The sequence below is a fragment of the Acinonyx jubatus genome, chromosome A1 (assembly GCF_027475565.1).
Source record: "Acinonyx jubatus isolate Ajub_Pintada_27869175 chromosome A1, VMU_Ajub_asm_v1.0, whole genome shotgun sequence".
Classification (NCBI taxonomy): domain Eukaryota; kingdom Metazoa; phylum Chordata; class Mammalia; order Carnivora; family Felidae; genus Acinonyx; species Acinonyx jubatus.
In genome coordinates this window covers 89,773,216-89,791,005 of record NC_069380.1, presented here as the reverse complement: position 1 = coordinate 89,791,005, position 17,790 = coordinate 89,773,216, and the positions used below count along the sequence as shown (strand labels likewise).

Genomic DNA, 17,790 nt, shown 5'->3' with positions numbered 1-17,790 from the left:
GCACAGGAGGGTGGGCAGGAAGGGGGCAGAGAGAGAGGGAAAGACAGAATCCCAAGCAGGCTCTGCATTGACAGTGCAAATCCCCACAGGAGGCTCAAACTCACAAACAGTGAGATCATGACCTGAGCCAAAATCAAGAGTCCGACACTTAACCCTGAGCCACCCGGGTGCCCTGAGATATAAATCTTTTTTTTTTTTCTTAAGTTTATTTATTTTGAGAGAGAGAGAGAGAGCATGGTGGGGTAGGGGCAGAGAGAGGGAGACACAGAATCGGAAACAGGCTCCAGGCTCTGAGCCATCAGCCCAGAGCCCGACGCGGGGCTCGAACTCACGGACCGCGAGATCGTGACCTGGCTGAAGTCAGACGCTTAACCGACTGCGCCACCCAGGCGCCCCAATAAATATTTTTTAAAAAATTTAAATATTTCATTGCTGAAAAATGCTAACCATCATCTGAGCTTTCAACAAGTCATAGTCACTGATCACAGATCATCATAACAAAGTAGGAAAAGTTTGAAATACATGATTACCAAAATGTGAACCACAGACACAAGGTGAGCAAATGCTGTTGGGAAAATGATGCTGATAGACTTGCCCAACACATGGTTACCACATACCTTCAATTTGTAAAAAAGGAATGTCCACGAAGTACAACAAAGCAAAATAAAGCAAAGTACAATTAAGCAAAGTACAAATAAAGCATAAAATGAGGTATGCCTGTATTCCATTTTATGAATGTGCCATAATTCATTAACCAGTACCTTATTAGCTTAGGTTGATTCCATATTACAACAACAGTATTGTAAACATCCTCATACCTCTTTTTACTATTGTCCATTGATTTCCTTAGGATAAATTTTGGGACTACTGTGTCACAGTAAACATTCTACATGAGTATTGTGATGTCATGGTGGGCTTTCTTGGTCTTTTTTCAATCTGATAGACAAAAACAGCTCATCTCAAATTTGCATTTTTTTATAAACATGTTTTTTATTTTTTTTTATTTAAAAACATTTTTGTAATGTTTATTTATTTTTGAGAGGGAGAGAGAGACAGAGCATGAGCCAGGGGATGGGTAGAGAGAGAGGGAGACACAGAATCCAGAGCAGGCTCCAGGCTCTGAGCTGTCAACACAGAGCCCAACACAGGGCTCAAAACTTGTGAACCGTGAAATCATGACCTGAGCCACCCAGGCACCCCAACATGTTTTTATTTTTAAAAGTAGGCTCAGGGGCACTGGGGTGGCTCAGTCAGTTAAGCAGCTGACTCTTGATTTCAGCTCATGTTATGATCTCACAGTTTTGTGAGTTCAACCCCCCACATCAGGCTCTGCACTGACAGCAAGGAGCCTGCTTGAGATTCTCCCATTCTCTCTCTGTCCCTACCCCACTTGCAGTCTCTCTGTCTCTCAATAAATAAATAGACTTAAAAATATATTAAATATACATAAAAACAAATACATGTAAAAAATAAATAAATAAATAAATGTAAGCTTCATGGCCAACATGGGGCTTGAACTCACGACCCTGAGATCAAGAGTCACATGTTCTACCAACTGAGCCAGCCATGCACCCCATCGAATTTATATTTTTGAGGACTCAGGAGGTCAAGTATTTTTTGCATGCTTTATATGCCATTGGTGGTTCAGCTTTTGTGACTCCCCATCCCTATTCCTTTTCCCATTTTTGTGTGTCTTCCATTTTTTCCCACTCCTTTATTATAGATTAATGATATTAATTGTCAGAATTTTTGTTATAAATTTTTTGCTGGTTTCTTACAGCTGGTTTTCTCTGCAAGGAAAAAAATAATTTTTTTTGGCATTCAAATTTATTTGATTTTTTTTTTAAGATTTTATTTTTAAGTAATCTCTACACCCAACATGGGGCTCAAATTCATGACCCTGAGACCAAGAGTTGCATGCTTTAACAACTTGAACCATCCAGGCACCCCTGCTGGTGCCATCAAATTTAATGGACTTTCTCTTTATACTTTCTAAGGTATTGTCCCCATCTAAAAATTAATGTAATTTTTTAAAAACTGGTTTGGTTTTTTTTTACATTTAAATAACGTGTGTCATTTGTTTTGACATAGTGTGAAGTGGGAGTCTAGGTTTCTTTTACAAATAGTAAACCAGTTTTCTCAATGTCATGTAGTAAATATATTTTTCTGCTAATTTGGAATTTCACCTTTATCATGAGTGAAATATCCAAAATCTACTGAAGTTTATTTCTGGACTCAGAGTTCTAGTCTCTGAATCTCTCTATTCCTATGCCAGTAACACAGTCTTTAATTTACCAGAGCCACATAGTATGTTTTACATTCTAGTCGCTCACCTCCTGCCTACTTTGTTTATTTCCTTTTCAGATATAGTTCAGGCTGTCCATTCTGCCATGTGAACTTGAACATCACTTTGTTAGATTCCAAAATAAAAACTCAATTGTGACTCTTATCAAATAATAGATATGATAAAGCATCCTGTTCTGGTCTTTTTCTATTTTTATTTTATTTATTTTTTCTTTTTTAACGTTTATTCATTTTTGAGAGACAGAGTGTGAGCAGGGGAGGGGCAGAAAGAGAGGGAGACACAGAATCCAAAGCAGGCTCCAGGGTCTGAGCTGTCAACACAGAACCCGACGCAGGGCACAAACCCACGAGCTGCAAGATCATGACCTGAGCTGAAGTTGGATGCCCAACCCACTGAGCCACCCAGGCACCTCTTTTTTTATTTTTAATTCTGTACTGTTATGGTTACCGTTATTTAAGAGACAATCTGAGGGAAACTTTAAAGAGTCCTCTGAAATGACAGTAGTAGCCTGCTTCATTCATTTTTAGTTTTAAATAACATTGGAGCTCCTGGATGGCTCAGTCAATGAAACCTCTGACTCTTGATTTCAGCTCAGGTCATGATCTCAAGGTCATGAGATTGAGCCCAGAGTCGGGCTCCTCGCCAAGTGGAGCCTGCTTAGGATTCTCTCTCTCCCTCTGCCCCTCCCCTGACTGTGCGCTCTTGCTCTGTCTCAAAATATTTTTTAAAAATCTTAAATAGCATTTCCATATGTAGGTCTGTGCTCACAGTGGAATTTTATTAAAAAAAAATTTTTTTTAATGTTTATTTTTGAGACAATGTGAGAGACAGAGTGCAAGCAGCGGAGGGGCAGACAGAGGGAGACACAGAATCTGAAGCAGACTCCAGGCTCTGAGCTGTCAGCCCAGAGCCTGACACAGGGCTCCAACTCACGAGCCATGAGATCATGACCTGAGCTGAAGTCAGACACTCAACCCACTGAGCCACTCAGGTGCCCCTGGAATTTTATTTTATTTTTATTTTTTTTTTCAACGTTTATTTATTTTTGGGACAGAGAGAGACAGAGCATGAACGGGGGAGGGGCAGAGAGAGAGGGAGAATCGGAAACAGGCTCCAGGCTCCGAGCCATCAGCCCAGAGCCCGACGCGGGGCTCGAACTCACGGACCGCAAGATCGTGACCTGGCTGAAGTCAGACGCTTAACCGACTGCGCCACCCAGGCGCCCCTGGAATTTTATTTTAAATTCCAGTATTGTTAACGTACAGTGTTACATTAGTTTCAGGTGTATGATATATGATCCCACACTTCCATGCATTTCCCTGGTTTGTTCTTTAGCACAGTGCCTCTCATAGGTCACCATGAATGTTTGCTACTGATGTCTGAGGGATCCTTTTTCTCATGTTCAGAAAGTACTGTGCCAATCTAATTTATTTTGCATTTTTATTATAAATGAGCATGCAGTGCCATCACGTATCTTTTTTTGGTGTCTTTTAAAATGTCTTAGCTTTTAACCCATAAATATAACTGAATTCATTCGTAGGTTTCCTTTTGTGATATTATCCCTGCATTCCTCAAGTAAACAGGGTTTACAGGAGTGGTCATCATGTGTTACTCTTCTAGTGTCCTCCTAGATTCAACATGTCTGTGGTTTATTTGGAAATGTTGTGTTTCCCTGTATTTGTGACACTGTTCTCAGTTTTCCTTTACTGTACTGTCTTTGCCACTTTGTGGTGTCGGAATGTAATCTCATAAAATAAGCTGGATAATGTTCTTTTCTGTATTCCTGCAACTATTTATTAGACCAGGAATGATTTTTTCCTCTGAAGGTTTGTAAGAACTTACTGGGATGATCTCTTCAGCTTTATGGGTTTTTTGGTCCTTAGTTGTTTGACCACTTTTTCATTTAGCTTTTGGTCAATGTATTGGTTTCCAGTGTCTTAGGACATTTTTTTATTTTTATTTTTATTCATTTCTTTTTTTGAGAGAGAGAGAGAGAGAGAGAATACTAAGCAGGCTCCACGCTGAGTGAGAGCCAGACACGAGGCTTGATCTCACAATCATGAGACCATGACCTGAGCCAAAATCAAGAGTCACCCAGGTGCCCCTTAGGACAATTTTTTAGTAATTTATATTTTTCCAAAAGTCATATATTTCATTCAGGTCTATTGGTTATAAGAGAGTATTCTCTTAAGCTTCTTAAAATCTCACTTTTCTCATTGGCAGTGTTGTGCACTTGCTAAATCTTGATCATATTTGGTGGAGATTTGTCTGCTATATTGAACTCGAAGAACCAGCTTTTACATTTGATCTTTTGCTCTTGATTATTTCTGCTTTGGGAGGAGGGCTTTATTTGCTTTCTGATCCATTAATGTCTACTTTGAGTATTAATCCTCTCTTTTTTCTATTGTTGAGAGTTTTTTGCAGTTGAAAATGTACTTTTTTTTTCTAATTTTTAACATTTATTCATTTTTAAGAGACAGAGACAGAGCATAAGCAGGGAAGGGGCAGAGAGAGGGAGACACAGAATCTCTGGTGCCCCAAAGTGTACTTTTTAAATTAAATTTTATTATTTTTTTTTAAGATTTTATTTTTGAGTAATCTCTACACCCAATGTAGGCCCGAACTCACAGCCCCAAGACCAAGAGTCACATGCTCTACTGACTGAGCTAGCCAGGCCCCCCCGCCCCGATTTATTATTATTTAATTTTATTACAAAAGAAATACATGCTTGCTGAAAAAAAGTTCATACAGAAGCATATCAAGTGAAGAATGAAATTCAAACTCCCCCCCTCCCCTCCCTTGATCCCTTTCGTCCCCATAGATAGTGGTAAATATTGAGGGGGAAAATCTCTCTAGAAACAGTTCTACTTTTTCTATGCATTTTTGTATATGTGGGTTTGTTTCATATTAAATCCTTTCTTGCTCCTATTTCTGGATGACAAATCAACAGCCAGGTAACCAATAGCAATCACTGTATCTCAGCGGTTGGCTGGACAGAGAGAGGCAGGCGCTTCTGGATTAAGAGCTCTGTGCGGTCAGGTTGGTGGCTGGGGCAGCAATCACTGAAGGCCTCTTCTCTCGCTTATCTGTCTTCAGGCTGAGAAGGTTCAGGGAGCTGGGACAGGAACCGCAGAGGCTTCTCAGGCGCCCCTGTCCTCATGTGGTCTCTCCATTTGGTGTCCAGCATGGTAGCTTCAGGGTAGCCAGACTTCTTTCGGGGAAGCTCAGAACTTCAATGTTATATGCCCCTCTAGGAAGAGCTAGGAAGAAGCTTATGTTGCCTCCATTAATGTAGCTGCAGAAGTCACGGAATCATTTCTGCTGCTTTTTACTCAAGACAGACACTGAGGCTGCCCAGGTTTGGTGGGAGGTGTGACAGAGAAGTTGCAGAAACTCTCACACATGGCTGTGGCTTTAACAAAGTGGTATTACTGTAAAGGGTTAATGCTGTATCTATCACTCTGGGACTTCTCATTTTCTCCTGGAGCTTTCTTCATGTCATTATGTCATACATCCACCCACTGCATTCTTTGTGATGGGTGCATGGGGCTCCATGACATGTCTATTACATGACTGATCAATATTTCTCTACTGATGGACCCCATTTTCCCAGTTTTCATCTCCCTCTCTCTGTGCCCTCCCCCACTTACACTGTCTCTCTCTCAAAAATAAAGTTAAAAAACATTTAAAAAAAACAAAAAAGAAGAAGAAGTGGCTTCACTTACTCATGCTGTAGCAGACAGTGGCAGACCAGGCTCTCATTCTCTCTCAAGGGCTTTATTTCTTGACAAAGCCCTTGACATTCAGATGTGAGGGGCTCTGGTTCTCCCTCGTTCACAACAGCAGAGAATTTCCCCTGGAAAATGAGATGGGACCATTTCACCACAATTTAGGGAAGGAGGGGGTCAGAATGTCAGTTAAGGTTACCTACCACCTTAATCTAGCCACCCAGGCCTCTTTTTTCTTTTTTTTCTTTATGTTTATTCTTTTTTTTTTTTTTTTTGAAAGAGAGCATGAGCAGGGGGCACCTGGGTGGCTCAGTCAGCTGAGTGTCCAACTTCGGCTCAGGTCATGATCTCACAGTTTGTGAGTTCAAGCCCCATGTCGGGATCTGTGCTGACAGCCTGGAGCCTGCTTCAGATTCTGTGTCTCCCTCTCTCTCTGCCACTTCCCCGCGCTCGCTCTCTCTCTCTCTCTCTCTCTCTCTCTCAAAAATAAGTAAACATTAAAAAAATTAAAAAAAAAAAAAGAGAGAGAGCATGAGCAGAGGAGGGACAGAGAGAGGGGGCTGGAAGGGACAAAGGATCCAAAGCAGACTCTGCTCTGACAGCACAGAGCCTGATGGGGGGCTCGAACTCATGAACTGTGAGATCATGACCTGAGCTGAAGTTGGATGCTCAACTAACTGAGCCACCCAGGCGCCCTCCCCCCCTTTTTTTTTAATTGCTCTATACCCAAAGAACTTCACTGATCTTTGTCAACAACCTGCTTAGTGAATAAATACACAAAACTAGTCTTGACGAGAGGGTAAAACTTCAGAATCTTCCCTTAAATCCTGATTTGTGATAAGTTTTTCTTCTAGAAGTTGGCGGGGTTCTCTCTCTCTTGGTTTGTTTGTTCAGTTGATTACTATTTTTGTAGAGGTGGTCAGCCCGACTAAATGTGTGTAGGAAAGAGACGGGAAGGTAAATGCCCTGAATTTTAAAGATGTATGGTTTACGGAAAACAGAAAAAGTTTCTCCTATTTAATACTTGTACGTTTTGTGTCAATTAGGTTGGAGTGATCGATTTTTCCCTCTACCTTAAGGATGTACAGGGTCTTGATGGCGGCAAAGAGTAAGTAACTGCATGCCTGCTGCTGTTCTTCACAATTTTAATGAAATTCTGGGAAAGAATACTACGTTTGTTTTTGCTTTGTTCGACCTTTTCATTTTCAGCAGGTATTTTTTAGTCACGGAGGTAATACATGAATGTGCTCATTGTGCAAGGAGCTAAGCTCTGCAGGGTAGAAAGGAATGTCCCCATTCACATTGCCCCCTCATCTCCAGCTCAATCCCGTGCCTGCTCCTCCCTCAGAGGAAGCTGCTCATGTCTCCTTCCACACCTTTTTTAAATGCCTTGCAGGTGTGTATTTATTGGTTGTATAATTTGCCTTATGGTTTGTTTGAATATAAGTGGGATGGTACCATTATAGGTACTCCCATATATATATAAAAGTTGCCCTTGGACTCATTCCTTGATCCTAGTGTGTCTTGGATGTCCCTCCATGCCATGCTTATTATGCTCTCCTTCCTTATTATGCTCTCCTTCCTGCTTATTATTAACAAGAGCATCCTTTTAAAGGAGTCATTCGGGGTGGGGTAGAAAACAAAGTGAACAATGTATATAACATGCTACCATTTGAGTTATGCTGAAGAATATGCATCCACATTTATACGATGTATTTCCACACGCTTGGACCATTTCTAGAGTGGTGCGTAGACACCTACTAACAGTGGCTGTTCTGGGTGGGTGAGGGGAAGAGGCCAGGAGGCAGGCATGGAAGGGAGTCTCACTGTAAACTCTTGGGTTGTGCTTGAATAGTTTACCGTATCTGTTATCTGTCTCTCAAATGTGTTCTTTATAAGGACTCTCACAGGCCCCAAGCCCTAGCAGCACACCTTATCCGGCAGTGGGAACCCCACAAATACCTCAGGCTTCTTGAGTATAAGGATTATTCACCCACTTGAAACTTAAACAGAAATATTCTTTTTTTTTCTTTTAAGGTTTATTTATCTACTTAGAGAGTGTGCATGAGCACAAGTGGGGACGGGCAGAGAGAGAGGGAGACAGAGAATCCCAAGCAGGCTGTGTTGTCAGCGCAGAATCTGAAGCAGGGCTTGAACTCAGGAACTGTGTGAGATCATGACCTGAGCCGAAATCAAAAGTCAGACACTTAACCAACTGAGCCACCCAGGAGCCCCCAAAAATTATACTCATAATGTAAAGAAATAGAAATAAACTGATATCTACCAATAGGAGATAATTGAATGAATTACAGAACATTCAAAATATTCCATTCTATGAGATATTATGGAACAAATTTGACCTACTGGTTATAGTAGACTTAGAGGGATTTCCACAAGGTGTTATCAAATGAGAAAAGTATGATACTGAGAAGGGTATATACGGTTGATCCCCTGAACAACATGGGCTTGACCTGCACAAGCCCACTTTTACGCAGATATTTTTTGGTTAAGTACGGTACAGTACTGTAAATGTATTTTCTCTTCCTTATGATTTTCTTAATAACATTTTATTTCATTGTAAGGCTATAGTATATAATACACATAACATACAAAATACATGTTAATGAACTATGTAATTGGTAAGGCTTCCCTCAACAGTACACTATGAGTAGTTAAGTTTTGGGGGAGTCAAAAGTTGCATGCACATTTTCAGCGGTGCAGGGGGTTGGCGTCCCCCACCGATGTATTGTTCACAGGTCAACTGTATGTCATTTTTGTAAACAACCCCAAGAAATCCATAACGTATTTTCTATGTTTTAATTACATACTGTATCTATGTATATAATACAGACAGATACTATGGTCATATGCATATAGGCTCAACAGACTGTTAACGTGGGTTACCTGAAAAGCTATGTGAAGGGCAGAATAGGTAAAAGAAAAAAATGTGCTGAAAAACAAATCCAGCACCTGTGGCAAGAACCTGTGTAGAATGATCCCCTGTATGTACATATGTGTGTGTGTATGTATGTGTATATATATATATATATATATGGAGATTGAGGGTCAGGGTGGAGAGGGATGCCTAACTTTAAAATGTTAAAGAAGAGCGCCTGGGTGGCTCAGTCGGTTAAGCATCCGACTTCGGCTCAGGTCATAATCTCACAGTTCCTGAGTTCGAGCCCCACATTGAGCTCTATGCTGACAGCTCAGAGCCTGGAGTCTGCTTTGGGTCCTGTGTCTCCCTCTCTCTGCCCCTCCCCCGTTCATGCTCTGTCTCTCTGTCTCAAAAATGAATAAAAACATTAAAAAAATTTTTAAGGGGCGCCTGGGTGGCTCAGTCAGTTGAGCGTCCGACTTCAGCTCAGGTCATGATCTCACAGCTCGTGAGTTTGAGCCCTTCGTCGGGCTCTGTGCTGATAGCTCAGAGCCTGGAGCCTGCTTCGGATTCTGTGTCTCCCTCTCTCTCTGCCCCTAACCCACTCACATTCTGTCTCTGTCTCTCTCAAAAATAAACAAACATTTTTTATTTAAAAAAAAATTTTTTTTTTAATTAACATCTTTTTTTTACCCAGCCTAGTCAGCTTTATGTTTTGAAAAGCCTCTGGTCTCCTTTTTTGAGCCATTTCTCTTTCCCTTGAGTATCATAAGCTTGATCTGCCACCTTGAGGGAGGGCCATTTGTATCTGGCTGTCAGTATTTCCACCTCATATGCCAGATGGCTTTCTCTCCTCTTCCCAAATGCCTGGCCTGACAAGGCAGGAGGGTGTCTACAGGAAGCCTGCCCACATTCCTGCATCTCCAAAGGACCTGGCTGCCATCCCCACCACACCCTTGGCCAGCTTTGCTCTATTCACTCCGGGACCAGGACCAGGCAGACATTATTACTAAGCTCTGACTGTGCCTTAGTTTCATGATGACATTGGTACTTCTTCGAGGTGCCTGGAAGGTTGGGAGATGGTTACAAGGTATTAACCATGTATTAAAGGACTTTCTGTCTTTTTTATGCTGTTTTCAAAAGGCACGAAAGAATTACTGATGTCCTTGATCAAAAAAATTACGTGGAAGAACTTAATCGGCACTTAAGGTAGGACTCACTCCCTTTTCCAGTGTCACAGTTAATTCTCAGTACCCAATAATTGTTCCGTGGAACATTTTTCAGTTGCCATAACTGACCTTTTTTCCAAACCAAGTGAAAAAGGGGTATCATAGCGTGCTTGTGTGTACAGACCAGAGGAGTATGTATGATTTCTCAATAAGGAGCTTTGGGAGTTCTTTGGTTCTTTGTTTTATGCAGTTAGACATTGTAGAAAGCAAACAAATTAAGCCTTGAGTCTTCACCCCTCACCCCTCAGCCACCTGGTTGGAAGTGACTGCCATGGGAAGCACTGTTCCTACAGGGAATCCACACACATCCCTCTGGTGTGTCGGGACAGGAGAAAAGGGCTAAACCCCGACAGCAATTCAGTAGCAACAGCAGGCATCTTTTCTGTGATTTTTTTCATTTTAATTGGAAAGCTCCTGCTGTGTTCCATGAAACACTAGCCGATGGTGGTATTGGTGGAGAATGGGCAGAGATTCACAGTCTAATGTGTTTGGGAGACAGGTTATTCTCTGTATCTCTGAATCCCCTCCGAGTGGGCAGTGCACATAAGCAGTGCTCCAAGGGACAGCCCCGCTGGCCCCAAAAGCCAACGAGACAGCTAAAAGAGCTGGCACATTTCACAGAACGTGCCTGGGGACAGTGCTCCAAGTTCTCCTGAGGCGTGATGTTGGCTGTTGCTTTGAGAGATCCTTGATAGATCCCTCATTTATTGACCGGTTTTGTAAGGAAGAGATGTCAGATTTCATCAGACATTCATTATCATTCAGGCAATCATGACTTTTATCCCTTAATCTGTTGATGGGAGGTTTTTTATTAATAGATTTCTTCATACAGAACCATTTCCAGGTCACAGGAATAAACTCTACTTAATCATAGTTTTAGTAACTGCATCATTTTTGATATGTGAACTGACCTAATTGTTCTGTAGTTTTTTCCCCCCTCTGGCACGGTGTCAGGATTATGCATCTTCACAGAATGAATCAGGAGGAGCTTCTGGTTCATGAGCATTATTTGCTCCTTGAAAAAGTGAAGCATGGGGCGCCGGGCTGGCTCAGTCAGTAGATGCGACTCTTGATGTCAGGGTCGTGAGTTCGAGCACCACACTGGGTGTAGAGATTAGTTTTTTTAAAACAATTTTAAAAAAGAAATCAGAAAATGTGAAGCTCAAAGCCTTTACTCAGGCAAGACTTTGTCAGCTTTTCAGTTTTTTCCTGAGTTGTTTATCTGTGTTTTTTTCTCCTGAGGATGTGTCTTTTTTGGTCATTTATATTTTATTTTAAAATTTTTTTTTAATGTTTATTTATTTTTGAGAGAGACATAGAGCACAAGCAGGGGAGGGGCAGAGAGAGAGGGAGACACAGAATCCAAAACAGGCTCCAGGCTCCGAGCTGTCAGCACAGAGCCCGGCGCGGGGCTCAAACCCACGAGTTGGGAGATCATGACCTGAGCCGAAGTCGGACGCTTAACCGACTGAGCCACCCAGGCGCCCCTGGTAATTTATATTTTCGAAGAAAAGCATAAATTTTAGGGACGTTTTCTATGTTACAGTTGGAATAGAACTGAAAATTACATACTTTAAAGACTTGTAATTCCTCTATATCTTTTGTGTTCTTTTTTTTTCATTTTGTCGTGTTTTAATTTTTGTCGTATCTAATGCCTGAACTTTGATTCATTAACCTTGCCAGGTTTATTTCTTTGCCCCGCCCCCCCACTGGCAAAAGGCACCAGGTTAGTGGCAAAAGGTACAGGTTCTCGAGCCAGACTGACTAGGTTCAGATCCTGGCAGCCCTCCAAACGGGGATGAAACCTGAGTGAGTTTTTCAGTGTAAAGTTATGGTTTCCTCGTCTGTGAAATAGGTAACGGTAAGATTTACTCACAGAATTATGGAGAGGGTCACATGAGTTGATGCACTTAAAGTGCTTAGAAGGGGCACCTGGGTGGCTCAGTCGGTTAAGTGTCCAACTTCGGCTCAGGTCATGATCTCATGGTTCATGGTTCGAGCCCCAGATCCAGCTCTGTGCTGATAGCGTGGAGCCTGGAGCCTGCTTTGAATTCTGTCTCCCTTTCTCTGCCCCTCCCCTGCTCTCAAAGATAAATAAACATTAGAAAAAAATTAGGGGCCCCTGGGTGGCTCAGTTGGTTAAGTGTTTGCCTTCGGCTTGGGTTATGATCTCACAGTTCATGAGTTCGAGACCCACATCGGGCTCTGGGCTCTCTACTGTCAGCACAGAGCCCACTTTGGATCCTCTGTGCCCCTCTCTCTCTCTGCCCCTCCCCTGCATGCTCTCTCTCTCAATCTCAAAAATTAAATAAATAAATAAACAAACAAACAAACAAATAATTTGAAATAAATAAAGTGCTTAGAAGAGACCTTCCAAAAAGGAAGGTACTGTATCATTATTGTGGCCGTTATTATTATTTATCAGATTTACATTCGTTTTACATATTTTTCAGTGGGAACATAGTACATATTACTTAAAGAATATTTGAAAAAATGAGGCAAAGTATAAAAAAGATCCCCCTTTGATCCTACAACCCCAAAGTACTATTATCTTATTGTGGATATTATTTAGATACATGACTGCCAGTACATTTTGGTTCCCATCTACCATGTTAGGGAGAAAAAATGATTTTCTTTCCAGTTGGCTAAAGAAATGTGTAGCATATTTGGGGGGAAAGACATTGAAACCTTTTCAATAAACGTATACACACGCACACATACGTATGTCTTCAGAATTCTCATCTCTGAATTAATCGGAGACCCCTCAACTCTCCATTTCATACAGGAAACCTAGGAATCTATTCTCATTGTTCAGAGGTTGGGGAAACAGCCTTCCTAAAGTTCACCATTACTTAATATGTTATTTTCTCTAGCTGCACAGTTGGGGATCTTCAAAACAAGATAGATGGCTTGGAAAAGACGAATTCAAAACTTCAAGAAGAGGTTTGTAACTTACTGAAATTCTTAGGACAAAATGGCCCAAGGTTAAGAGAAACAGTGTGGTTGGTACATCTGACTGGAGCTGCTCACTGGTCAGAATGGGAATCGCTAAGTTTGGACTGAGCTGCATGTGAGACCGGTGTTCTCGGAATTTTGCATCCTTAGAATGTCTGTGGCCCTGTCCGGGGCTTCCCATGAGCCAGTGCAGCTGATCATGAGCCAGTTCTAAGTGACTTAGGTTTTATCACCTCGCAGTGAACCCTGGGCCTCCTTCGGAAAGCCCAGCTCCTGTGGTGAATGCGCTTCTCTCTTCCTCTTTCCCCACCTTCCTCTGACATAGTATGCCTCCCTGCTGCCCAGAAGGTGCAGACTCTGTTATGAGGTAAAAGTACCCTTGCCCACCCCTTCTGTGTTTCGGCCTCTCAGGAGCCTGGAACCAGTCTCCCCACAGTGTGGTCTTTCTCTGCTTTCTCACTAGGAAGAGAGAGAATGAAAAGACAGGAAGAAGGAGGGCTGAGGCCGAGGAAGAAAGCTTGCTGCCCGCTGCCCGGCAGTCTCCTTGGTGGACACATCTTGTCTCCTGTTAGCAGGAGGGGGGTTGCTCAGCCTTTCTGAGGCTTTCCACAGGTAGCGGTCCCTGGCTGCTCGGGCCTCCCCACCAGGTCTCACTGGGGAGGAAGAGGGCTGTGAGAGGTTGCCAGGGCGTGACCCCCACCTCAGTGTGGAGGCAGGTTATGGCCAGAGGAGAGACACAGAGCATGCCTTTGTACAGAGGGCCCGGTTTAAGGCTCCCTCTGTTTACACTGACTGCTCTCTCCCAAGGGGCCAGCGCTGGAAAGCTTTAAGGGGAGGAGCTCAGATTTGTGTGAGGAGAAGGAGATTCAAAGGCGGCGTTCGTAGATGGGCTTCTCAGGAGCAGCTTCACCACGCTTAGAACTGGAGGACCCACATTGCCCTTGGGTGGATGGGCTTTTGGGCCTTAGTTTACTAGGGAGGCAGGTCTTTGGGCCTCACTGTCCTCATCTCCAAATCAGATGATAACTCATACCTAACAGTGTTGTAAAAATGAGATTTGTGTTATATAAATGTGCCTCACACAACACTTGGCGTGTGGAGACATTAGTTGATTTTAGAACAAACAGATTGACTCTTCGTTCTCCCAGGCGAGGTGGCATACTTTGAAGGAAGGTCTAATTTTAGCTTTTGAAACTAAACAGCTAGGTTATTTTTTCTTCAAAGTCCAACAACTGTAATGGGAAACATGCTTTATAGAAAAGTCCCTCTCCTCAGGGTGTGCTCTCCCTGGCTTCAGAGAGCAGAGTGGGAATTAGCAGATGGCTAACTAGCACCTCTAGAGACTTAAGATTTCTTAGTTCGGCACAGCGGTAACGTTTAGAAACCCCAGTCGTGGGTTCTGAGTCCACGTGGACTTAGATGCAGTTGAGGAAGAGGAGAGAGGCGTTCAGTGCTTTAGCCCCGCCCCCTCAGTGAGTGATGCCAAGAGCACAGCCCAGTTCACATCTTCTTTCTCCTTCCCCAGCCTGCCCTTCTCTCTCCAGGCTGTGTTCAGAGGCTGCATAAGGAGAGGTTGGTGGGTATGTTAATGCCTCTACCTGCCTCTGCAGAGAACCTCCTCCCAACAGGCTTGTATACACTTTGCCCCCACCTATGGTAACTCATTCGAGGACAGGAAGATGGCTTTCTAGGGCCCGGCTTCAGCAGATTTTGTTGTGATTCCTTCCCCAGAATGCTTTAAGTCTCCCTCTAGTGATAAAAATAATCCTTGTTTATTGGCTGGAAAAGAGTGAAGGATCAGGAAAAAAAGCCCATAATCCCTTTGCTAAGTAACAGCTACTGTTATTATCCGTGTATATGTGCTCTCCAATGTTTCCTAAGCATTTCTAACACAGGTGATTTTTTTCTTTTTAATTAGAGGTGAGAACGTGCCATAGAACTTGCCTTTTGTCCCCTATTGATATTATACCCGAAGTATGTTCTCAAGTCATCAAAAGCCTTTGCAAACATTTTAATAACTACATATTTCTGCCTTATGCTCCCACTGTCTTTCAGTAAGCTTCTGTGATATTGGACACTCAAGTGCCTCTAATAATTTGTGTCCATAAATCCTTGCCCACATTAAATCCTTAACCCCATTAAGTGGTTTGCTCTCATTTTTTTTTAAACTATGTGAATGTATTCCCTATTCAAAACAAAGAAATTAAATGATAAAATACCAAATACGTGGAAATCCATCATCAATTGTGAAGGTGCCAAATGTTTTTAATCTTAACGGTAAGATTAATTTCAACGTTAAGGAACATAAAAATCTTTCTTTATCAGCTTTCAGCTGCAACAGACCGGATTTGTTCACTTCAAGAAGAGCAGCAACAATTAAGAGAACAAAATGAGTTAATTCGCGAAAGAAGTGAAAAGAGCGTGGAGGTGAGAAACTGACCTCACAGCTGGGCAGCATGTCTCCCATGCGCAAGTGTCCATGGCAGAGCTCATGCTCATTGTTTAATAGTGACACAGGCCTCAGGACGTACAGAGATGCCTTGTTTGGTGCCACTGTGCCCTCCCACACCACTTGCAGGCCACCTGGGCCACTTCGGGCTTCCAAGCGCACTGCTTCCTCACCTCTGGGCCTTTGCACTCAAAGGTTCCCATTTACTCTTCAACCTCTGCTCACGTACCGTGTCCTCTGTGATGCCTCCATGGCCCCCATCCATGGCCTTGGGCCTTCCTCCCCTGTTCCCAGAGCTGTTTGTCCCTCCCTCCATTAGAGAACCCATTTTCTGTGTCATAGAATTGCTGGCTTGCAGCTGTCCTACACAATGACCTGAGAACAGAAAGAGACCATATCTGATTCATCTTGAAATTCACCCACTGCTAAAGAACATGCTAGATAAATAAAAATCCATGCTGAATGATGGAATGAATGGGGGCCTTTCCCACTAAGAACAACGGTTCTGTTTTAAAGAAAATTAAATATGTATTGTTTTCCGAACCTAACTTTTCAAAAGTCTGTTGGCTTGCTGTCATCCTTCAGGTTCAAAGATATTTTGAAGTATCTTTTAGCATTTTTCTACAGTGCTTAAAATATAGAAGTTATCCTACATCTTTAAAAATTGTGGCATATTCTTTTAATGTTTTTATTTTAAGTAGGCTCCATGCCCAATGTGGGGCTTGAATTCCTGACCCTGAGATTAAGAGTTGACTGAGCCAGCCAGGTGCCCCTATGGTATATTGTAAAATACTTTGTAGTTAGCTCACTTCCATAAGCAAACCATGCCTCTTGGTGTTCTTGTTTGACATAGATAACAAAACAAGATACAAAAGTTGAGCTGGACACTTACAAGCAAACTCGGCAAGGTCTGGATGAAATGTATAGTGATGTGTGGAAGCAGCTAAAAGAGGAGAAGAAAGTCCGTTTGGTGAGTGCAAGACTGTCTTTTTTTTTTTTTTTTTTTTTTTAAGTAGGATTCATGCCCAGTGCAGAGCCCAACATGGGGCTTGAACTCACGACCCTGAGATCAAGACCTGAGCTGAGACGCTTAACTAAGCTAGCCAGGTACCCATAGGCTAAGTGTCTTTAGAAGGAATTCCCCAATAGCCCTTCATGTTATTTGTTGTCACTTTTCACACATGTGCTTAAATCTGCTTTTAAAAACAAATGAGTTTTTTATGCAAAGTTTCTAAAGTCTGAAGAAATATATTCATGAAGAATCAAAAATCATCCTTTTAAAATATTTATTTATTTTTGAGAGAAAGACAGAGTGTGAGTAAGGGAGGGGCAGAGAGAGAGGGAGACACAGAATCCGAAGCAGGCTCCAGGCTCTGAGCTGTCTGCCCAGAGCCTGACGCAGGGCTCGAATTCAGGAACCGTGAGGTCATGACCTGAGCCGAAGTCAGTTGCTTAAACAACTGAGCCACCCAGGCGCCCTCCAAAAAATGTTTTTTTAAGGGCTTACTTAGCGTATACCTAAGTTTTGTATTTTTTCCAGTTTTATAAACCTTTTTCAAGGATTACCATGAGACCAGATTCGAGGTTGCTTTGCCAATACAGTTCCCTCAGTCAGCTTCTGGTCTATTTATTATATTCTACCTAATCTCTGTGCCAGTGACCAGTGTTTTGGGTTTGTTTTTAATGTTTATTTATTTGAGAGAGAGCGATCACAAGTGGAGGAGGGGCAGAGAGAGGGAGAGAGAGAATCCCAAGCAGACTCCATACTGCCAGTGCAGAGCCCGATGCCGGGCTTGATCCCATGAACCGTGAATTTTAAAGTATGCTCCACACCCAGCATGGGGCTTGAACTCATGACCCTGAGATCAAGAGTCACACACTCTACCAACTGAACCAACCCAAATGCCCCAACCAGTGTTTTTTAGTAGACACAACTCTTGGGCCTGCTTTGTGTCTTTACACAGATGTGGAAACGTGTCTCCTGAGTTACCCAGGACAGCACTAGTTCAAAATGGTTGCACCTTTATTGCCATAAAGGAGCAAACCATACGAAAATCCAAAAACTCTCACATTGCAACGTCAGATCGCTTGGCAGACATTCTTTCAGACTGTGCGTTCTGATCTTCGGGTTTAAAGAATGTGGTTGCCAGGATCAAGGCTCACATTGCCACCTACCAACTTTCTGTTGACTGGATCCAGAGCCAGTTTTCCTTACAAAATGAGCAAAAGGGCTAAACTTAATGTAG

At 42.5% G+C, this 17,790-nt stretch overlaps 1 protein-coding gene across 2 annotated transcripts in view; it reads left to right on the top strand.

The window, feature by feature from the left end:
• Positions 1-17,790, top strand: part of RUFY1 (RUN and FYVE domain containing 1) — a 58,190-nt gene that overhangs the window by 18,232 nt on the left and 22,168 nt on the right. For both annotated transcript variants that reach the window (XM_027076931.2, XM_027076930.2), the window contains 5 exons: positions 7,080-7,141; positions 10,055-10,120; positions 13,014-13,083; positions 15,421-15,522; positions 16,398-16,514. In XM_027076931.2, the coding sequence (XP_026932732.1) occupies positions 7,080-7,141; positions 10,055-10,120; positions 13,014-13,083; positions 15,421-15,522; positions 16,398-16,514 (417 nt within the window). The remainder of the gene's footprint in view (positions 1-7,079; positions 7,142-10,054; positions 10,121-13,013; positions 13,084-15,420; positions 15,523-16,397; positions 16,515-17,790) is intronic.